General features: G+C 41.0%; 1 protein-coding gene across 6 annotated transcripts; it reads right to left on the reverse strand.

The window, feature by feature from the left end:
• Positions 1-395: 395 nt before the first annotated feature.
• On the reverse strand, positions 396-23,609 carry lrrfip1b (leucine rich repeat (in FLII) interacting protein 1b). Of its 6 annotated transcripts, XM_026363184.1 has the most exons (18): positions 22,846-23,609; positions 19,366-19,452; positions 17,044-17,061; positions 16,783-16,830; positions 15,397-15,441; positions 13,633-13,683; positions 12,497-12,532; positions 12,034-12,159; positions 11,734-11,904; positions 11,454-11,546; positions 11,105-11,197; positions 10,709-10,801; positions 10,230-10,368; positions 5,770-5,819; positions 3,640-3,754; positions 3,265-3,344; positions 2,877-2,981; positions 396-2,583 (listed from the first exon to the last, which is right to left on the reverse strand). In XM_026363184.1, exons 1-18 carry the CDS (start codon positions 22,933-22,935, stop codon positions 2,473-2,475), a joined length of 1,551 nt encoding a protein of 516 aa, XP_026218969.1. In that variant the 5' UTR covers positions 22,936-23,609; the 3' UTR covers positions 396-2,472. The 6 variants fall into 6 exon arrangements, with proteins under 6 accessions (XP_026218969.1, XP_026218964.1, XP_026218965.1 ...); XM_026363179.1 differs by lacking the exons at positions 396-2,583; positions 2,877-2,981; positions 3,265-3,344; positions 3,640-3,754; positions 5,770-5,819 and adding an exon at positions 7,847-9,649; XM_026363180.1 differs by lacking the exons at positions 396-2,583; positions 2,877-2,981; positions 3,265-3,344; ... (1 more) ...; positions 5,770-5,819; positions 11,105-11,197 and adding an exon at positions 7,847-9,649.

A 23,609-nucleotide genomic window follows, 5' to 3' on the forward strand; every position in this document is an offset into this window, starting at 1 on the left:
GTTGTGATCTCAACACGGTGGTGAAGTGGTCAACTTCTGTCACCTCACAGCAAGAAGGTCCCGGGTTTGAATCCACGGGTCGGCCGGGTTCCTTTCTGTGTGGAGTTTTCATGTTGTGTCCTCGTGGGTTCTTTCTGGGTACTGTTCATTTCCTCCCACCATCCAAAGACCTGCATAAGGTTAAATGGCTCTAAGTTGCCCGTAGGTGTGAATGTATGTCGAGACTGGTGAAAGGACGGTGCCGAATGTTTGCAAAACACATTTAAAAACTTTGAAGACACAACTTTATATCATTGAAAATAAGAAAACAGACATTTAAATCTTCAAATATGATAATGTTTTAAAACCATATTTTTTCTCTTTCAATATGTATTTTCAAACATTCTGCTCCTAGTTTCAGTGTTGCTACTTCTGATACTGTTTTCATCTCCTAGATATGTTGGAAACATTAAGTTCATCGATTCATAATAAATATTATATCCATAAATGCTGGCTGGGATTAATAAATGTCCTTCAGCTGCAAGTTAAGAGCTGAAAACTGCTTGTGACCAGAATTATCTGATGAAATGTAAGAACTGTTCAAACATACAGAAACACATCATTGGTTTGATCAGAAACAGGAATCTTTGTTCCTCACAGAATAGCTTAGAACTACAACTCCCATCAAGCTCTCTGACTTTAGCTCCAACTTGTTTTATCAACTGCTCGAATTCTACTTTTAATATTCAAATACAAACGTGACAACGTAACTGACAAATGTTAATTTATTATTTAGTATTAAACGGCTTCACTCTGCTATTTTTTTTAATTTATAATTCATATTAAGGTAATTAACAGCTGAGTCAGGGTAAAGTACAAGTTTCAAGATATATATTTCATTATAACAGGAGGACTCCAAGTCAATAATCACATAGAAGTACTTGCCTGAGAAAGTACGATTTTTTTACTTGCAGTACCTCCTGTAGAATGTACTTACAGAATTATCATTACTGCAGTAACACAGTGATTTCTCTGAGTATCTGAACCAGTGTGGAACCTGATGCTGTTGATAACATGAAGGTTTGACAAACACTGAGATTGTTGTATTCGTTTAATATCGTGGTTCTAAACCACCCAACACACTGATCAGTAACAGCCCAGTTCACTGGGATTTATTGATTATCCACGTCCTAATCAATAGGACTCAAACAAAGACAGAATATATAAGAGCAACAATCCCACACTTCTCAGACATCTGAAACACCCCGCCAAAATAAGTAAGAGTAACTGACTAAAGCCTTGTAAACAAACGTACATTCAAACTGAAGTCGTACAGCGGTACGTTAGTTTCAGCATCACCTTTGATTCCAAAACGTCTCCACTTCTACCTGGGACCAGTTTGTGTGCCCCTTTAAACAGGATCAACCTGTTGTTCAGGAACCAGACTCTTGGTTACAAGCTGGTGATTTTAGAGCAGGACACTAAAACAAAGCAAATACATCAGTTTTCAGCCTTTAAATGTTTTGTTACTGACCTGATGCACGATGTAGATACAGACCCCCAGACCACTACCCCCCCAACGTAAAACTACAAATGGATCTAAACAGACATGATGAAGATGTTTGTTCACTGATGTTCATGATGATGATGTTCACTTTAAAACAGAAAAAACACAAAACTAAACTAAAGGAAAAACTGAACTGCAGCAGATTCGGTCCAGGCTGGTCTGATCTGGTCTGACTCAGGCTGTTCCGGTCTCTCTGCTGAAGTCCAGACTTTGAGGGAAACAACGCCCCGATGCATTGGAGAAGAGGTAGAGCCACACTTCACACAGATGGAGAAGATGTAGTGGGTGTTTGAAACCCCTGGATGGCCGGCGCGGGTGGAGTTTACCACATCAGGACTACATCTCCGAGTCCGGTTTTGTCAGGAGGAAACTTGAGTCTGGTTTTCATTCTTTCAAGTCGCAGTAACTGACTGTGTCCATATGGAGATCACAGTAAAACACGTGAATCATGAAATAATTATCATTTAAACGTATTTAAATAATTTATCATCGATTTGTCATAATAAAAGTTATTTTGTTCAGTCGGAGCGGAGAGTTCTGATTTATATGTGATCTACAAATATTGTATGAGTAAACTCTAAAGTGACTGCAGCGCCTCACGTCAGGGTCCACATTTAGTAGCTGTCGACTGTATCACATGGTCCTCCTCAGAGAAATGAATATTTTATTATTTATATTAACTATTACAGATCATCTACCTGCTGCCTTCACACATCACATTTTGTCTTCTCAGATTCTGGTTCTGGTTTGTTTTCACCGTCACAGCTTCTAAAACTGCTTCTGCCTAAGTTAACTGCACCTGTTCTGTGCTGCATGCAGAATAAATAGAAGCGCTTCCACCACGGTTCTGGTTAGATCTGATTGTCGCTTTCTGTCAGGCTGAAGTTGAAAACTGCACAAACAGCTGAGTGTACGAGGCTGAAGCATCACTGCTGAGCCAGCAGGGCGCTTCTGTTGGCCTTCATCTTCTCCAGACGCTTGGAGAGGTGACTGTTGCTAGTCTCCAGTTCTTCGATCCGGTCCAGAGCTGAGCGGAGCTGCATGGACACAGAGGACACAGAGAACAAGAAACATCAACACATCTGATTGTGGGAGACAAAAAAAAAATGAATAAAACCCCCCAGGGAAAAAAAACTGGACCCAAAAAAACGAACTAAATTGTATAATTGGAAAAAAAGAAACTTGTTCATGTTCAAAAAAAGACACAGACACACAAAAATAAGCAAAATGTCCACAAAAATAAAAAATAGCAGAGAAAAGAAAAGAAAAATTTGAGTGTAGGCCAAACAAGTCAAAAAGGAAAACAGAAATTCACAGGACAGACTCTTACCTCTCTCTGCAGTTTTCTATTGTCAACCTTCAGTTTGTCTTCGATCTGTTCGGCATTCTCCAATGCTGACTTGCAGCGCGTCACCTGACCCTCCAGACGGATCACCTTGGACAGGTAGGAACACAAACTGTTTTAGTTAAACCTTTTCACTGGTCAGAAAAAAAGACAAATGAATTTTAAAAGCTGCAGCAGAGACACAATATATCTGCAAACTGGGACTAACACACTCTGGATCCTCTGGATAATTACATCGTGCATTAGGAGTTAGAAACAATTTAAACATTAAAGGTTTAATTTATGATTAAATATATAATTAATAAAAAAAATTCTCTGTACAGGCCGATGATGCTGTTTTCTCTCTTTATCTTTGTGAACTCTCTGTACTCACATTTTGTTCCAGAGCAGTGACTTCCTGTTCAGATTTCACCAGTTTGAACTTTAGCTCACTGATTTGTCTGTTGGTGTCTCCTAAAGTAAAATAGTCAGAGTTGATCTGTCAGCCTGCGGATTTTCTCAGAGGAAGTTCTGCTCAAATGCTCAAATGTGAAAAAGTCGATGAAGACAAAGCTTTAACCAACATGAAGAAAAGAGTTGCAATGAAGACGTGAGTGAAGTAAAATGACAAAAGCAAAAGAGCCAAGATGTTAAAAACACAACTGTCGATGAAAAGAAGAAAAGAATCAACACGATCTCAGAGACAAAGATCGAAACTGACAATAGAAACTGTGAGGAACACAGTAGAAAAAAATTGGAGCAAACTCACTCTGCATATCCAGAAGACTAGAGTCCACCCCATTCTCCCGAACGCCCCCCTCTGGATTCTGGACTCCATCTGTCCCGTTCTGTCTTTGGTCCAGTTGAGACTTCAACAATCTCACCTGCTCATAAATACAAATATATTGATTAGTTAAAAGTAAGTAAACAAGGGTCAAATAAAATCCCCCCCCCCCCCCCCCCCCACGATGATCAGCTGAGCTTTACCGATCACGTCTCCACATCATCGTCTGACCCCACAGAAATTGACCAGGCGACTGAATATTTAGAGTCGACATTCATACCTTAGATAACATAGCTCCAGGTAAAAGAAAAGTCATTAGAGATAAGAAACTCGCTCCCTGGTATAACGATCACATGCGTGCTTTAAAACAGACTGCTCGAAAATTAGAACGTAAATGGCGTCAAACAGAATTGTTAGTATTTAAGGGAACGGCCCTCTCCTGGCTTAGATTCTATTTGACTGATAGTTATAAGTATGTAGATCTAAATGGCGATTAATCCACATGCTCTCCAGTGGAGTTTGGTGTTCCACAGGGCTCAGTTTTAGGCCCACTCCTTTTTTCCCTCTACATGCTTCCTCTGGGCAACATAATCCGTAAGCATGGTATTAACTTTCATTGTTATGCTGACGACACACAGTTATATGTTTCATCAAAACCAGATGAGATCAAACAGCTTAATAAAGTTGAGCAATGTGTAAAGGATATACAAGACTGGATGCTAACTAACTTCCTTCTGCTTAATCCTGATAAGACAGAAGTACTAGTCTTAGGATCACTTGCAGCTAGAAACAAAATTTTAGATCACATCGTAACTCTAGATGGCCTTTCTGTTACATCTAGTGCAACAGTAAAAGAGCTTGATGTGATTCTAGATTCCAGTCTTTTATTTGAAGCTCATGTAGATAATACCAGGACAGCTTTCTTTCACCTCAGAAATATTTCCAAGATAAGGAATATTTTGTCACTAAATGATGCAGAAAAATGAGTCCATGCTTTCATCACCTCTAGGTTGGACTACTGTAATGCCTTACTGTCTGGCTGTTCAACCAGGTGAATAAACAAGCTTCAGTTAGTTCAGAATGCAGCAGCGAGAGTCCTCACTAGAACCAGAAGATACGAGCACATCATGCCTATCTTATCTACACTTCATTGGCTCCCTGTGAAATTTCGCATTGATTTTAAAATACTACTTTTGACATTTAAAGCATTAAAAGGTCTTGCGCCGCAGTATCTAATTGAACTGCTAGTGTCTTATGATCCACCACACCTATTTCGATCAAATGATGCTGGCTGCCTGTCAGTACATCGCATCATGAAAACTACAGCTGGGGGCAGAACTTTTTCTTACAAAGCCCCAAAGTTATGGAATAGTCAGATACAGTCTCAGTATTGAAGTCTAGGCTAAAAACCTATTTATTTAGTCAAGCATTTTTGTAAATAGATTTGGGAAGGACTCGTGGACGTAGAGCATTATGGTGAACTGGTATGTTTAGATGCTGTCTTCCCCACTCTAGCTGATCACTCAGGTTTGTTGACGGTGAAGTGATTGGTTGCTTACATCCCAGGGAGCCCTCATGACTGTGTTTCCTTCTGGCTCCCCCTTTTAGTTAGGCTGTCATAGTTAGTCCTGAGTCTCTGCTGCACTCTACACTAAATATAAATTCACCTCATACATTATCTGACTGTGATCATAACTCTCCCCTCTCCTCTTCTCTCTCTTTCTCCCTCCCTCTCTCTTTTTCCCTTTTCCTGTCTCTCTGTTGAGTTACACGTCGTTCCACCCTTTTCTGGTTGGAGATCTCGTCGCTGGGATCCCTCGTATGGCCCCTATGGGATGCATGTGGTGACTGGAGTTGGTTACACACTACCACGAAGTCGGTCCTGGCCTCGGACATTGGAAGCTGTTTCTCCGAGGTCTCGCCCGAACGCTCGATAGTGCAGCACTGGAACAAGTCTACCAGAGCCTGCAATAACTAACTGGACTCCACAGTAACTTAAAGACATTAACTAATATACTGGACTGCCTGCTGCCTAACACATAGTATGTAATCACCCATATGAGGATGGGAGTCTAAAATGTCAATACAAAAGTGAAAAGAGTTTCTTCGTCTCACCTGATCCTGTAAAGTCTCCCTCTCATCGAACAGTTTCTTCAGCCGCAGCTCTGAAACAGAGACGGGTACGTCTGTGAGGACACGGTCATCGAGGTCAACGTTATCCCGAAGGTGCTGCTCAGTGGCAACTTGTTCGAGACAGTGAAGAAAATCCAGCTGCCACTGAACAGCCCCTCTGTGTATTAATAATACACATTCATATTAATAATGTTTATAGAATGCTGATCTGATGATATAATTACTATATGTTGTGTACATGGCTTCTTTTGTTGCTATATTACAATTTTTACTGTTACTATAGTTTTATCCAGACTGGAACTTAGGAACTCCACAACCTAATGTTCTGATTTGATTTCATTTGACTTCAAAAACAAAGCGCCCACATAATCACCAGACAGCTGAGGACCTAAAATCTGGTTTAATGGATCCATCTCTAAATCTTTTCTTTAATTGTTGTTCTTACATATGGAGAACCAGGGCCTCGGACTTGGAGGTGCTGATTCTCATCCCAGCCCCTTCACACTCGGCTGCAAACCACCCCAGTGCCTGCTGGAGGTCTCGGTCTGATGAGGCCAACAGGACAACATCATCTGCAAAAAGCAGAGATGAGATCCTGTGGTCCGCAAACAGGGTTCCCTCCGACCCCTGGTTGCGCCTAGAAATCCTGTCCATAAAAATAATGAACAGGATCGGTGACAAAGGGCAGCCCTGTCGGAGTCCAACATGCACCGGGAACAAGTCTGACTTACTGCCGGCAATGCGAACCAAGTTCCTACTCCGGTCATACAAGAACCGAACGGCCCTTAACAAAGGGTCCCGAATCCCGGATGCCGGGAGGGACACAGTCAAACGCCTTCTCCAAGTCCACAAAACACATGTAGACTGGATGGGCGAACTCCCATGAACCCTAGAGCACCCTAGCAAGAGTATGGAGCTGGTCCAGTGTTCCACAGCCAGGACAAAAACCGCATTGTTCCTCCTGGATCCGAGGTTTGACTAGCGGCCTTCTCCTGCACTCTGGCATAGACTTTCCCAGGGAGGCTGAGGAGTGTAATCCCCCTATAGCTGGAAGACACCCTCCGGTCCCCCTTTTTAAAAAGAGGAACCACCACCCCGGTCTGCCAGTCCAGAGGTACTGTCCCTAATCTCCACGCGATGCTGCAAAGGCGTGTCAACCAAGACAGCCCTACAACATCCAGAGACTTAAGGTACTCAGGGCAATTTCATCCACCCCTGGTGCCTTGCCACCGAGGAGCTTACTGACTACCTCAGTGACTTCGACCAGGGAAATGGACGAGTCAACCTCTGAGTCCCCAGCCTCTGCTTCCTCAACAGAAGGCGTGTCGACGGGGTTGAGGAGGTCCTCAAAGTATTCCTTCCACCGTCCTACAATGTCCCCAGTCGAAGTCAGCATCTCCCCACCTCCACTGTAAACAGTGTTGGCAGGAAACTGCTTTCCCCTTCCGAGGCGCTGGACGGTTTGCCAGAATTTCCTTTAGGCAGACTGATAGTCCTCCTCCATGGCCTCGCCGAACTTCTCCCAGGTTCGAGTTTTTGCCTCTGCGACCGCGTGGGCTGCAGCACGTTTGGCCTGCCGATACCCATCAGCTGCATCAGGAGTCCCACAGGCCAACCAGGCCTGACAAGACTCCTTCTTCAGCTTGACGGCTTCCCTTACTTCCGGTGTCCACCACCGAGTTCGGGGATTGCCGCCGCGACAGGCACCAATGACAATGAAGGTGGAAAACATGGTCCACTCGGACTCAATGTCTCCAGGCTCCCTCGGGACCTGATTGTAGCTCTCCCGGAGGTGGGAGTTGAAGACCTCTCTCACAGAGGGTTCCACCAGACGTTCCCAACAGACCCTCACAATACGTTTGGGTCTGCCAAGTCTATCCAGCTTCCTCCTCCGCCACCGCATCTAACTCACCACCAGGTGGTGATCAGTTGACAGCTCAGCCCCTCTCTTCATCCGAGTGTCCAAGACATATGGTCGGAGGTCAGATGACACAACCACAAAGTCGATCATAGACCTCCAACCTAGGGTGTCCTGGTGCCACATGCACTGATGGACACCCTTACGCATGGAACATGGTGTTCGTTATGGACAAACTGTGATAATTGCCAGATTCCTTGTCCAGGGATTGGGTCATCAAGGCACCTTCCCATGGCTGCCACCCACACTGCACCGACCCCCTATGCTCCTTCCTGCGGGTGGTGGGCCTACAGGAAGAGCTTGAATTTAATTAAAGTAAATTAAATTAACATCTGTTTATTAGTTTCTTTCAGAGTTAACACACTTTAGAAAGAGTTCAGAATTATCGAAACTTTATTTCATCTTAATGACTAAATGTCCAACATTTGATCTCATGATAATTTCCTCAAATGTATTTTGTATAACAATACAAACATAAAATTGTTCCACTTATATTTACAATTATAGGAAACTATATGTATCGATTAATGCACCAAAACTAAATTCTAAACAAAGAAAAGCAAAAGTGGACACTCACGTATTCTGTGAAATATGTCCCAACATAATAAGAAAAAACAAATCACCCAATATGAGTGATGAATTATGAGTGAGGAAAATCTGTTGTTGTCTGATAAAAAAACTTACATTAATATACATTTTTTATTTGAAAGAAATTTTTGACACTGATTTCAAAATGAACAAGCATCAGATTTTAGGAAGACTTGCAGTCTGATCTGTGTTTGTGTTTCCTGTTGTTCAAGCTGAATCCTTTCAGACATTTCCTGCCACTCAGCACTGAGCCAACTTTTACTTCTTCACCGACGACCTCCATTGCTGGTTGGCCGTGTTGTTCCGTTGCTGGCTGCGGTGCCGTCACATCCCTACCAACCTCCTCAGTGCGGTCAATCGGTTCCTCCTCACTGATTGTTCCTTCTTTTAGACTCACCAGCGAAATTTGTGGAATTACTAGCTCGATGTCATCTGTGGTTATTTCTACAAACCTCTGGACGTTAGAACTTTGATTGACTTCAGGGTTTGTTGAGAATGCCTGAAGCCGTTTGAGCTGAGTCTCTCCAACAGGTACGACAAAGCTCTGAATTCTACTAACTCCCTGTTGGCTTGTTCCACTAACCACTCCAGCTGCCTGATCCTCCACAATGCTGGTCATTACACCCTGATTCAAGCCGGAGTGCGGTGCTCTGATTTTCAAAGGTTCAGGGAGGCAGGACTCATGGCAGCCTGATGCCTTTGGATCGTTCTCACTTTGCTTTTCTTCAGGTTTCTTGACACTGGAATGGTTTTTGGTTTTTGTTGAAGGTCTACTGGTGCTCGGGATTCGACCTTTTGTGAAGTCCTTAAAAGATCCTCTGTCTATGTTATCAAGCTGATCCGACACATTTTCTGCCACGTTCTTCAGTTTATCTTCCAGTTCTAAAATCCACCGACTGAGGGGACCTGGAATTAATGGAACAACCCTCGAGATTTTTGTTACAAGATCGTGATATTCGACAAAACCTCGGAGCATACTTTGTCCCAAGTGACATAACAGAGGGTGAAATAACATGTCCCTGGGGACAAATGGCAGCATCAAAGACGTTGGTGTTTTTGTCTGGTCCACGTGTGTCTTTTCATGAACTCGATCAAAGTCTCTAACTGGCTCCTTCAGTTCCTCAGATGCACCAGATTTTGGCCCATACACCTGAGCAGCAGCAGCAGCTTGTGGCTCATTCGTCAGTGGATTGGTTTTAATTTCTTCGTTTCTAAACAGAGGTTCTTCTGTTCTACCTTGTTTATGTTGTTTTAAATTGTCAGGTTTGGCTGGTTCCGGGCTGGAAATGAGACGCAGCAACTGGGTACGTTCATAAATTCCACCTGTGGATGGTGGCTTCTGCTTTTGAACTTGCCCTGAAAGATTATGAAGAAGATGTTGGAAGACGAGGAAGAGTGACTGGTTAAAGATCATGGAAATTGTCAAGACGTTGGGAATTAACCCGGAGCGGATCACAGGACGATGCTGTTAAAAGGCGTAAAATGGAAGCTGAACAAGACGGGATGTCAGTAGAACTCACACAGCAGCATGCGTTTGATACAGACATTCAAATATCATGCAATTCAACAACAGTAGATCTACTATCTGCAAATTATAGTAAAGCTGCATTATAAAATTTCAACAGTCCTTTTGAACAATTAAAAAAGTGATTACTGTCAGTTTTGCCTCTAAACCAAGGTTTGATTCCATATCATCATTTAAACTGTTTTTTTACAGCTGTACTTACTATATCTCACAGTTCAGGCCTAGTTTTAATTAGTTTTATAGTTTTAATTTAAAAGGTTTATGTTAAAACTCGCCTTTTGTCTGATTTAGTTCTGACTTACAGCCTCGTTTTTTTCTGACAATATTAATTAATATTTTAATTTCACTGTGCCTCTTAGAAACCATCAAATTAATTTCTAAATGATTGTCTCAGCTTTAATTCATTCATACCGAGGGTGCTTTCTCTGCCAACATGAGACGATTCCTCAGCCAATCGGGAGGCAGAATATGTGGTGATGTCATCACCAGTCTTGCCCTGTCCTTTGTCCCCATTGGTGGAGATTTCAGGTGGGATGACGACTCCATGATTCTGTTCAGGAGAAAATCCTTAAGTCAGTAATAAGTTAGTGATGTCGAATAATTTTTTACAAAATATCTTAAAATCTATCTTATTGTTATTAAATAAAAATCACTGTGGTTAAATTTAATTTGAAAACTTAAAATAAAAATAAAATTAATAAAACTGCAGTTTCATAAGATTAACAATTTGTTGGTTCATAGTTTTCCAGCATTTAACTCCAGCATGCAACCAGAGACCACGTTTCCCTCAGGTAACGGCTGACTGTTCAATTACACTCTGTAGACCTTTATAAATAAAATTGAACCTAACTGAATTGAACTGACATCACACAGTCCCCCCCTCTAAATACCTTCAGAACATCTTGGAGCTCGACCACCTCGCCTCTGAGTCGGTCTCGTTCGATCCGAACAATGTCGGAGATTTCCCTCTGCCTCTCTAATGCCTGCCCGAGATGGCAGAGAGGGAGAGAGGGCAAGGTAAGGAAGGAAGGAAGGAAGGAAGGAGATGTGGAGTTAGAGAGGGAGACTAAACTTGGAAATGCTGAACTGTTAATAAAGCTGCAGTTTCACTTTTATTAACTTTTTTCTGAGGCAGAACAGCAGCTTTAATTCAATTGGATAATTTCACTTGTTAAGTTGTTTCATTATTATTGTTTGAAGGTCAACTCCTTTTCTGTATTAGAAACATTCTTCATGATGTCTGAAGGTTAAAAACGGTAAAAGAAAGAAAGTGTGCACTGTCGTACAGCGATCTTCTTCTCCTTCCACTGCAGAGCTTCCTGCAGGTCAGAAATCTCATGACAGTAACTGCTGCTCTTCAGCCGCAGGTCAGACACCTCCTGTTCTCCGGAACAGGGGAGGAAGGAGAGGAAACAAGGAAGGAAGGAAAGGAAGGACAAGATGAAGGGAAAATATCATGATGAGCAGACAGAGTTAGAATGAATTGCGTTAGTTAAAACTGTTCACGTGTTCTGCAGTCGAGGAGGAAAGGTATCGGATATATGTTTAAAACGTGACCGAGGGTAAATTCACTTCTGATAATCAATTTACTGATTTTCCACTAACATCGATCCACATGTGTATCTGAATACTGACCGTCAGCAGCTCTTCAGCCTGTCTCAGAGTGTCTCTCATCTCTTTAAACTGGAACTGGAGAAGGTGGTGAGCTTGACGTTCCCGCTCCAACTCCTGGAAAGTCACAGAAAACAGGATTTCTTTATTCAAACGCAAATATGTGATCTTTGAAAGAGCTGTAGTTACACAAAGTGCAAAATGAAACTATAAAAATAAAGTCACCATTAAAAGAAATAGTTGTAATATTTCATGGAGAAAGACCATAGCCTAACCCCAGCTTGACCCCCAGGTGACCCCTGACCTTGCCGCTGTCATGGTACTGCCGTCTTGCCTCCCACAGCAGCTCCTCCAAGTCGCTCAGCTCTTCTCTCAGAGTTTCCACTTGATAAATCAGAGTTGACTTCTCGTTGTGAAGCTGAGCATTAGAAACCATGGCTTTGCGGTACTTCTCCTCCACTTCAGCCAACGAGTCCTGAAAAATAAACAACAAAATAAATTAATTAAATAAAAATTTGAGTTCTGAGGATATCCACAGGTGTGATCATTTTTTTTTGCGAGTTACAGAGAAAACTGAATAATTTTAATTTTGAGGAACGTGAACCTTGATTTCTCTGATTGACGCCTCCGTTTCAACAGAGAATGATGTGTCACAGCTTCCTCTGCGAGATGAAGCTCCGCCCAGAGAGGCGAGCGTGGCGGCCGACAGCGTCGAAGCCGTTCTGGAGCCCTGAGAAGGAAGAGCACATCTTCTTCAAACCCGTCACATAAATCTGATCAAATTAACTGATTTAAGTTTATTGATACTCAACAAAAGTCAAGTCAAAATCTGTTCTGTACAAACATTCTTGGAAAAATATAAAACTTTTTTCCCCCAAAAATACAAAAAGTAGTTTTTACAAAACCTACAAAATTAAATTGTTTTTCCCAACAAACTAAAAACTAAATTATGATTAAATTGACAAAATTACAGAATTTATTCAGTAAAGTTTTCTGGTCTACTGTTGTAGACACATAATCAAACTTCACAAATGTTGACTTGAATATTTCTGTATGTTCTCACTTACTTTATCCAGGAAATCTCTGTCCATCCTGTCCTCCACCTGAACACACAAAAACACACTTTAAAAACTGATCTGATTGGCTGATTAAGCTTCATTCACATGTTTAAAATGTTCCCGTATCAATAAACGTTATTGATTCAAGCTGCAGATGAACAAACAGACACCAAGTCTGAAAGAACATGAGCATCAGTAGGAAAAAAGTGTGAAAACCAGAGAGGAGAAGGGCTGATGTCACACAGTCACCCACAGACGGGAGCTCACCACTGGGCTTGCACGGGCTGAACTGGCCCTGGAGGAGGCTCGTGAGCTGGAGCCCAAAAACCCACTGTAGTCTGAAGGCTAGGGGTGGAGGAGGGGGAGATAAGAGGGAAGGAAGAAGGAATTGAAAGAGGTAAAGAAGAAAAGAAAGAAGGAAGGAAAGTTTGTTAGTTGTTGACAGTTATCAGGATGTGAATCAATTAATGATTTGATCAGTTTCACTGACAATTATTCATTTCTACAGTTCTCCAACCGTATATCGATTGCCTGACAGCTGAGAGCAACACACCAGACTTCATTCAGAAAACAAATAATTAAAAAACGTTAAATATTAGAGAACAAATAATAATGAATAATATTAAGATGTTAACAAATGCATGAAATTAACGAGTACCCATATAAAATATAGAGTTGTAATAAAAGTGATATCTGAAAGAGAGAAAAGCTCTTTTGATCTCATAATGAGATAACAGGAGCAGAACTGAAGAGGCCCAGCGGTTATTGATTATTGATTATGTGTGGACAGATGATCTCTCTGACCTTTGACCTGTGCGACCTCTGAACCAAAACGTACAGAGGAACAAACCTTCATACCAATTTTGTTTAGTTTTTGAATGGACCCTTGTGAGACTGGTGAAGGAGTCAATGAGCCTACTTCTTTAGTCTAGGATGAAGCCAAAGTGAATTTTTGTTTTGTTTTTTGTCATGTGGAGGTGGATGTTTCCCAGCGAGTCTCCACAGACGACAGATACACATTAAAAGCAGCAGATTTTACTGTAACTACAGTCTTAATAAGGTTTAACTGTTAGAAGGTGAATCTCTGTGGTTCCACATTTGTTAAAGTGGGTTCACAATTGACTGCTATGTTGTATCAGACTCACCCTGAGGCTGCCTCGACTCCCCACGGACATCCTCTCCTCATCGTCTGAGATCTGCAAACAAACATACAGAGTGAGACCAGATTGGACTGTTGCTGCCGCAGATTCTGTTGCTGCTGTGGGAACATGGTTTAATCAGGCCTCCACCAACAAACCTCACGATGCTGGTCTGTGCTCGTCTCGACAGCGTGCTGCAGACGTTAGTAAAGTTTACTGTTGAACATTTATGCACATGCATTCTGTCTTACTGCAGCTAAATTTAATTCCTTTGCTTTCCAGAGCACACCCCTCTTTGTCTAGCTTTTCCTCCACAGCCTAGCTTCCACTACTCTATGGCTGATCAGCTTTATTCCTCTGTAGTTGCCAAAGCTCTGCACATCTCCCTTGTTCTAAAAAATTGGTACCAGTGCACTTCTCCTGCATTCCTCGAGCATCCTCTTACTCTCCGAGATCTTGTTAAACAAACCAGTCACAATCTCTACTACCACCTCTCCTAGACACTTCTATACCTCCACAGGTATGTTACCAGGACCAACTGCCTTTCCATTCTTCATCCTCCTCCTCACTTCACTCTTACTAATCTTTGCTACATCCTGCTTCCTGCAGTCACCTCTTCTACTCTATGTTCTCTTTCACTTTTCTCACTCATTGAATCTTCAAAGTACTCCCATCTTCCCATCCCACTCCTGGCACCTGTCAATACATTACCATCCCTATCTTTAATCACCCTAACCTGCTGCACATCCATTTCACAACAAAGTTTCCTTGTTGTACACTTACATTTACATTACATCACAGTTATTTATCTCTTTTATCCAAAGTGACTTACAAGTGAGGTATAAAGCAAATATTTAAGCGAAGAAGACCACAAACTTTAAAGTCAATTGCTCTAGAAAGTGGTGTTTCAGTTTCAAGTGCAATATTTTTTTAAGGTTTTAAGTGCAGAGAAAGTTGTGGAAGAGTTCTGTTTTTAGCAGGTTTTGGAAAGTTGAGAGTGAAGCAGCTGAGCGTGTAGACGTGGGTAGATCGTTCAACCATTGTGGAACAACTGAGCCAAAAAGTTTAACCTGGGATCTTTTAAGGTGAGGTGAGGGGACCATGAAACGTTGTTTGCCTGCAGACCGCAGTGAGTGAGAGGGATAGTAGAGCTGGATGAGGGAGTTCTCCCTCTCTCTGTTCTCCTGTGCAGGTATCCTCCTCCTTGGAGCTTTATATCTCCAGAGTTCAGTTACTGGTCCTACCAACCTGTCCAGTGTTTCTGCTTCCTACTGTTCTTTTCTCTCTCCTCTTTCCAATCACCCCAACCGGTCGAGGCAGATGGCCACTCACCCTGAGCCTAGTTCTGCTGGAGGTTTCTTCCTCTAAAGGGGGTTTTTCCTCTCCACTGTCTCCTGGTGCTGCTCAGTGGGGTTGTTGAGTTTTCTATATAATTCTATATACAGTTATATTTTGTAAGGTCTTAAACCTTAAACAATTAAATTAAATTTTATTGTATAGCACCAAATCCCAAAATAAATCATCTCAAGGCACTACAAGGAGGACAAAATTACAGAGAGAGGGAGGAAACACAACTACATGAGAGAAAATACACAGCATAACACGAGTTATGTGCCTCAAGTGCCTTGAGTACCTTGTTGGGATTTGGTGCTATACAAATAAAATGAATTCAGTTGAATTTAAGGCGTTTTAAGGCAACATGTGACCAGAAATAACTGAAAAAGAAGGAAGAATCAGTAAAGATAAGATGACTGAGGAAGAGATACAGACCGAAGTATGTCTCCGTGAGTGGCGAGAATACCGCTCACTGTCCTCCTGAAAGTCACAAAGAAGAAAGACAACAGAGAAGTTAGAGAAGAAGTAAAGAGAAAAGCTCTTGACAGACAGACAGCAGGGACAAAACACACTCCCTCCTGTCAGACATGCTGAGGGTAATAACTCACATACTAAACGTGTTCATGCAACAAAATTTAACAATCCAGAAAAACTTAAAAAATCGAAATGTTAGGTCTGTTCACCTTTAAAAATAAAATAGTTAAAAATAAATAGTAAATTAAAACAAATAGTAATAAGGAAGTAAGTAATAATAGTAATTAAATAAAGGGTGAGATCTGACATTTGATGACAGTGTGGTGGTGACATGCGGCTCAGACGCTGCAGTACACAGATAAGCGTGATTATCTGTCAGATGGGGATTAAATACTGTTAATCCTGAGTCCATCTGAGCATGTGCACAACAAACAACAACAACAACAACCAGCTGCAGGTCTACAACACAACACATGAAAACCAGTTCCCTCATGGTTTACACCCAGTGGGAAAATTGGGTCAGACAGACTGGTTTGGTCTGGTTTTCCCTTTGACCTCCAGCTACTGCTGAGATTTAACAGAAGGGAACCTGGTTCATTATTAGGTTCGAAGTGATTTATTATATCATAAAAAACATCTGCTTTAGGTGATGTGATCAGGTGTAATGTTATTTTAATTTAAATAATTTAATTCTTTTAATGTTGTTACATCATGTGACTCAACATTAGCTCTGTTGTCTTATTTTCGGTTGTTATTGCTCTCTTACTTTTTACATTGTGTTTAATAGCTTCAGTTTAACATTAGTGTTGTACAGTATTTTACACTAAATCATCTTATAATGACGATTGACTCACTCACATGCTGTCAAGAATCAATCAAATACGTCATTATAATCAAACTATTTGATATTACAGTGTTATGTTACAGTTTTTGTATTCTGTTTTATTACATGTCACATAGTTTTATATTAAAATTATTAATTATAGTGTATGTTGACATTAACTTGTGTATTACATTGTTGTTTTTAGATTATGTTGAGTTAGATTATTACACATGACGCTACAATAAACTTTGTGAAGTAACTCTGTAGGGTTGGTCTTTCTATATAATTCTATATATTATTATTTTCATTATTCAGTTATGTTCTGTAAAGTCTTAAATCATACACTGTAAAGAGCCTTGAGATGACCTGGTGCTGTATAAATAAAGTAAAATGTTTTTTTTATTATGTTTCTGGTGATTCAGTAATTTCAGGGTCTCTGCTTGTTTGAAAACTGAACGTGGAGGAGATACGAGGTTTTCATGAGTCCTGCCGTCGTCATCAGAGGAGGAAACACAGAGTCCTACCATCCACTGTTCAATGTGACCCCACTTATTATCCAGACCATAATACTTCTGTGGAGGAGGAGGATGAAGATTAAAAAACAGACACTTTAGCTGCTAAAGAGGAAAACTTGACAACATTTTCAGGTGTGTTTGTTTTATTCCTACTGCTTTGTCATAAGGGTGGGGCAGAGCCTTTGTCACAGTAAACACCACCCAGCTGGTGTTTCCAGAGGAGTAAAACAAACAGAGACACAACACTGAGAATTGAGGAGTTAGTCGTACCTTCTGGCTGTGAAACAGCTACAGGAGGCGGGAGGAGAGACAAGAGGAGAAACACAAGAGGTCAGAGGTCTGATCAACAGGAAGTCAGACGTCAGATCAACTGGTAAGGCTCGTTCGAGATGAACTGTTCATGTAAAACAGACGAGAGCAGCCGGCGGCAGGAGGCAGAAGACAGACAGTTTCTAACTTTTCCAGTTTGTACTGACAGCAACAATTACTCACATCCTGTGAGTTTGAATACAGAATAAATACAATGTTATCATTATGCAGTTTCCAGTTTTACTTTAGTTTGTTGTTAAAAAACTTCACAGGAGATGGTGAATTTATTATTTTAACCTTCATAACTCAAATATTTCACAGGAAATGGGTTAAAATTATAAAGAAATACAGTCATCATGTGGGTTTGCTGATTAAACTATTAATGTAAAACAACTAGTCAGATCTACAGTTGATTATTGATATGTCCGATATTTAGACTGTCAGGGCTGAAACATCTGTGCAGTTGTTATTTTAATAATCTGAAAGAAATCTGTCACTGAATCGTCTAGTTTGAGTCTAAAATCATATTTTCTGATAAATCACATTTATTCTGTAAAAGAATCGATCTTCACAGTGAAAACTAATGAACTAATAAACTCAAAACTTTGCAAAGTAAATCAAAGAGGAAACATTTAATCAGGTCTTAGTTTAGGTGAGAGCCAAGTGATTTCCATCATGCCCTGAGGTTTTACAGTCGCTGGAGAGCAGCTGCAGCTCTTGGTCTCACGAGGTTATGGTGAGACCAAAACTAACCGGTGATCAAATCTGTGAAGAACCTGGATCATCTCAAACGAGCCTGTAGTCTGATCAAAAGGATGTTAGAGGTCAGAGGTCAAAGCTGCAGTTGATCAAATTATTGCAGAAACAAAGAGACTGAAGAAACTGGAACCAAACTGTTGTGTATTTGATAAAGTCTGTCAAAGTAAACGTTTGTGTTTTATCTGTGTTAAACATGTCAGAAGTCAGAAGTCGACCCTGTGACCAGACTCTGTATCATTACAGCAGTAAGTGTTTGTTTTAATCCAGATTAAGGGTCATTCCACTGTTTTTTTATAAAGTTTAGCAGTAAAAGTAACTAAAATAACAATAACAACAGTGTTGTTTCCAGTGTCAAACCTAATTTAACTTGATTAATTTCAGTATATTCCAAATTAAATCCATAGACACTCATAGACAAATTCTTTCATGTTTAAATGACAATTGATTTGTTTTTTTAATTTAATTTATTTATTAGAACTTGCAATTTACGGCTGTCACCAGCTTCTCGCTGTAATAACGATCTTTTACTTATCTTAACATGACTATTTTTACCTTACAATATTTTCTTCTGGAAAATTTAAGGTTCAGTTTCACAACACAAAGAACACATCGGCCATGATTGTGTTTAATCAAATAAGTTTACTCTCCTGGACAAAGCTCAGAGGAGCTGCACACTAAAACTCACTGATACCGTCTGGTTAGAGTAGTGGTAAGATCACTGCCTTAGGTAGGGGTCCTTAGGCAAGACCTCCTTACGTTTACCCTGCCTACCCTTGCAAGTCGCTTTGGATAAAAGCGTCTGCCATGTATATTTGGATTTTTACATTTGCTGAATATTTGCTGTTAATGTCACAAAATGGAGTTGATTTAATGTTTAAACATTTAGACAAATTAAGCTATGATAACTTAGTGTTTTTATACCAACAACTACAGTTTCCTTACATTAAATTATTAAAACTATTAGTTGCCACCTGTTTTAAGTATCAATAACAAATACAATTACTCACCACATGTGGATAATTCGACCCAAACATAAGTAAGTCCTGACTCTTGTAGCAGCTGACTGACTGTTGGTGATAATAACACTGTTTCCTCACTCTGACCTTTCACCCCTCATCAGGTAAACTCACCTGGAAGTGGTCATGGTGACGCCTACAAACGTCTCATCATAAAACCCCAACAATAAAAACATCAAGTCTTATCTTTTAGAGGCTTAAATTGTTTTTTTTTACTGATTTTGTCAAACAATAATTTAATGTGCAGAGACACAACAAAGGCGTCAATTTACAGTTATGTTAAATCTTTAATTTAATCTAAAATAAAAATCATAATAAAACAATAATATAATATAATTCTAATTAAAATTGAAATTTTTAAATAAAATAAAATAAATAAATAAATAAATAAAACAATTACAATAGATTTTACATAAAACCACCAGCACTGGTTTGTTTTCTGTGGACGGACTGATCAATATTGATCCTGATCACTTTACAGGATCAGATTTCCAATTCTCGGGCTCACCTCCTTCTGATGTCGCTCCAGCTCCTTCATCCTGATCTCTCGGGCCTCGGCTCTTGCCGCTCGCTTCGCTGCCAGCCTTGCCTCTGCCTGACACACACAGGTCAACATGTTACTGATTGGCAGCGATAACCAATAGTCACCAGTCATCCACAAATCAAAACACAAAGATGTGTGTGTTCCTGTTTTAAAAATTCGGTAAACATTGGTAAAAAGAATAAAAATACAGTAACAGCATGTTGCAGATAATTTACTGAAAGAAACTTTAAACACCACAGACTTTCATTTGCATTTTTATTAATAGAAACTGATAATTTTTTTTTTTTTTTTTTTTACATAAATCTATACTTTACATGTGCTGCTAATTTTGCAAAAGGAAAAGAATAAAACCATGTTACTAGAAAATGCTGACATTCTGTGTATAACTGTATTTGTGTTTCTGTGTAAACTCAGGTGAGTCTCCTCCAGCGGGGAGGAATGCCACCCTTCCACCTGTCTTCATACCAAGAGACACTCCCTCTGTCTTCATAACAACACACCCGACAACACCTAAACACACCTGCTGATGACACACTTGGAGTCACCCCACCTAAGGTGAACTTGTAGAAAATGTAAAAATACATTAACTTCTGAAGAACTAAAATAAATAATTAATCTGAGTTCTAGATCCTGGAGACAGGATGAAGGACGATGCTGATCCAGATGATGTGCAGATCTATGTCAGTCTCGTCATGTTGTGACAGTTGAGATGCAGAATAATGTTAGGGAGGATTAAAGGATGGAGGTCACACAGCAACACACACACACACACAGTACCAATGATACACAGCAGCCCACGCAGCGTTTTGTTTTCGTCTCAGTCTGTGAGGAGGGCAAACTGACCCATTTCTGCCAATGTCACTGATGCCAGACTCCATTAGAAAAGTGCACTATTTAAGCAACAATATTCCCAAGTCTTCACATACAGTTGCAAGAAAAAGTATGTGAACTCTTTGGGATTACGTGGAGTTTTGCATAAATTGGTCATAAAATGTGCTCCAATCTTCATCTAACTCACAACAATACAAAAACACAGTCGGCTGCTAATAGTATACAAACATTATATGTTTTCATGTTTTTATTGAACATAACATGTAAACATTCATAGTACAGGGTGGAAAAAGTATGAACCCCTAGCCTAATGACTTCTCCAAGAGCTAATTGGAGCCAGGAGTGAACCGACCTTGAGTTCAATCAGTGTGATGATATTGGATGTGTTGCTGAAAGCTGTCCTGCCCTTTAAAAACACACACCAGAAACATACAAACAAGAATGGAGTACATGGGAGGACACCACGGAGGAAGACATTGCCGTCCAAATAAAAAAATATTGCAGCACATTTGAAGTTTGCAAAAGAGCACCTGGATATTCCACAGCACTACTGGCAAAATATTCTGTGGACAGATGAAACCCAAAATTGAGTTGTTTGGAAAAAACACAACACTATGTGTGGAGAAAAAAAGGCACAGCACACCAACATGAAAACCTCATCCCCACTGTAAAACATGGTGGAGGGAGCATCGTGGTTTGGGGCTGCTTTGCTGCCTCAGGGCCTGGACGGATTGTTGTCATTGATGGAAAAATGAACTCCAGAGTTTATCAAGACATTTTTCAGGAAAACGTGAAAAACAAAGTACACCTTCTGGAGTGGCCCAGTCAGAGTCCTGACCTCAACCCAATTGAAATGCTGTGGCATGACCTTAAGAGAGCCATTCACACCAGACATCCCAAGAATATTGCTGCACTGAAACAGTTTTGTGAAGAGGCATGATCCAAAATGACTCCAGATCGTTGTGCAGGTCTGATCTGCAACTACAGGAAACGTTTGGTTGAAGTTATTGGTGCCAAAGAAGGGTCAACCAGTTATTAAGTCCAAAGGTTCACATACTTTTTCCACCCTGCACTGTGAATGTTTACATGTTATGTTCAATAAAAACATGATAACATATAATGTTTGTGTACTATTATTTTAAGCAGACTGTGTTTTTGTATTGTTGTGAGTTAGATGAAGATCGGAGCACATTTTATGACCAATTCATGCAAAACGCCACGTAATCCCAAAGGGTTCACATACTTTTTCTTGCAACTCCACACATATAGTATTAACACACTTCAACACACCTGTCACACTGGACAAAGGGACTCAGTCCTGACATGACATGTCCTGACTCCATTTTAAAAAAAAACTCTATTTAAGCAGCAAATATCCCTGTATCTGTCCTATGTGTGCAGCACAGTCCCAGTCTGAAATCTTTGTACAGTTAAAAACACAGGACAGTCGGTATTGATAAAGTGTGTTTCCGCTTTTGCTTAATTTGTTACTGATTCATGTGTCTGATGAAAGTCACTGCATGTTGTGGCGGCGTTGTGTGTGTTATGGTCTGTTCTGAGCTTTAGTGAGGTATTTTAATAAAGCTCTGAGTGATTACATAGTTTGACTGTTTCCCAGATAAACCACCAGCAGCTGCAGTGAAACTCTGAAGTGGTTTAACCATGTCAATGTGACCGAACCAGTCTGAGTGAAGATCTGAGTTCAGCCTCAGGCGTTACCCGTTAGTACAACTCTAACCTGCAGCAGCTTCTTCCACTTACAAACTTTTAACAGGACGGTTTTTGAACCAAGGAGAAAACTATTTAATACCCGTTTCATGTTGATCATAACAGAAAAAGATAAATAAGAAGCTCTCTGAGATGGTTTTCTGTCCAGTTCTCATTAAACAATCATTAATTAGACAAATAAAAATAACTTATGGAAGACGCACTCATGATGGTTCTGACAACTGGTTCCAGTTTGGATCCAGGCTGGTAAAAAGAAGAAAAAGACTCTGTGAGATCAGCAGGTGTCCGATAAGATCTCTGCTTCCTGTTCTGTCTTCAGTTTCCTGTCCAACTCTACACAACCAGCAAAGAAGGAAAACGAAAGATGATGTAAACAAAGACATCACAAATATCAAACAGAGTCAACAGACGTTAAAGTCAGATCTCGCGCCTTTCTTTCGTGAGAAGGGTAAGACCTCGGCCTCAGCCTGCCGCTGGTCTTAAAGTAAATCCTGAGAGCGCCAGACTCTGAGACCTGCAGCCGACAAAGAACCAGATCACCTTTAGCACATTTACTGATCTCAGGTTTATTGTGATGTTATCTCCCCAGGGTGAGGAGCAGAATAAAGAGCAGAGCGAGGAGTTGATGAACTACTCATTCATATTTCTCAGTGTTTGTCATTTCTTCCTGTATTAACCCAACTCCCCTACATCACTGACACTGTTTATATCCGGGGGCCTGTGGGGGCTGTTGGCCCCGGGCCCCCTGCACAGCTGAGTCCGGCCTTGGTGGACACGACCTTAAAGATGATCCAGTGAAATGTTCTGCTGCTGCAGTATGACTCAGTGTGATCAGTGACACCAGTAAACCCACAATGAACCAATCCCAGTATCAACCAGTCTCACCTCCCGTGCGATCTGGTTCAGGGCATCATCTTCGGCGACCAGCTTCTCTCGGTTGGGGATCCTCTTCCTACCGGGTCCTTGAGTCCCCATCGTTCAGGATGCATCGACAAGAGGCCGAATTATCCACAAAAGCCTCCTTTAGTCCAGAGCATAAGGTGCCGGGTCTCAGAAACATAAAATTGTTAAATAAATCTGTTTAAGTTTAAAATCGGGTGTTTTCCAAAAGCTATTCGGCAGTCAGCTTCATCTGATTCGAAATCCGTTCGCCCCCATCGCTCAGGAGCTGTTTACCGGGAGCCGAAATATCCACCCAGGTCTCATTCACCACAGAATATACATGGTGCTTGTTCAAAACCCAGAAAAACACGAAATAAACCAATTCGCGGTTTAAAATGCTGATTTTTCTGAAGCTACTCGGCGGTCAGAGGTGGTTCGGAGCGGCTGCGGGCCGAGCTAGCTAACGTCAGTTAACTCACGGACAACCGTCTGCACCGGGACTAAAGAGAGCCACCGGCCGTTTCAGTGGCTGCCTGACGCCGCTGTGAGGAGGGACGAGTCACCGCAGCGTCGGTGAAACAGCCGTGGGATCGTTAATCCGCCTTCGTCAAGAACTGCTGGACATTTTAATCTGCTGAGGAAAAGAACCGGTGCCGTTTCCTCCGGGACCCTGAAGTAAACACGGGTACGGTGGCAGGTGAGCCGCAGGGGGACTGGTACCGGTCCGTAAATGCATCCCAACATGGCACACCGCAGTGTGACCAAGG

The sequence above is a fragment of the Anabas testudineus genome, chromosome 2 (genome assembly GCF_900324465.2).
Source record: "Anabas testudineus chromosome 2, fAnaTes1.2, whole genome shotgun sequence".
Lineage (NCBI taxonomy): Eukaryota > Metazoa > Chordata > Actinopteri > Anabantiformes > Anabantidae > Anabas > Anabas testudineus.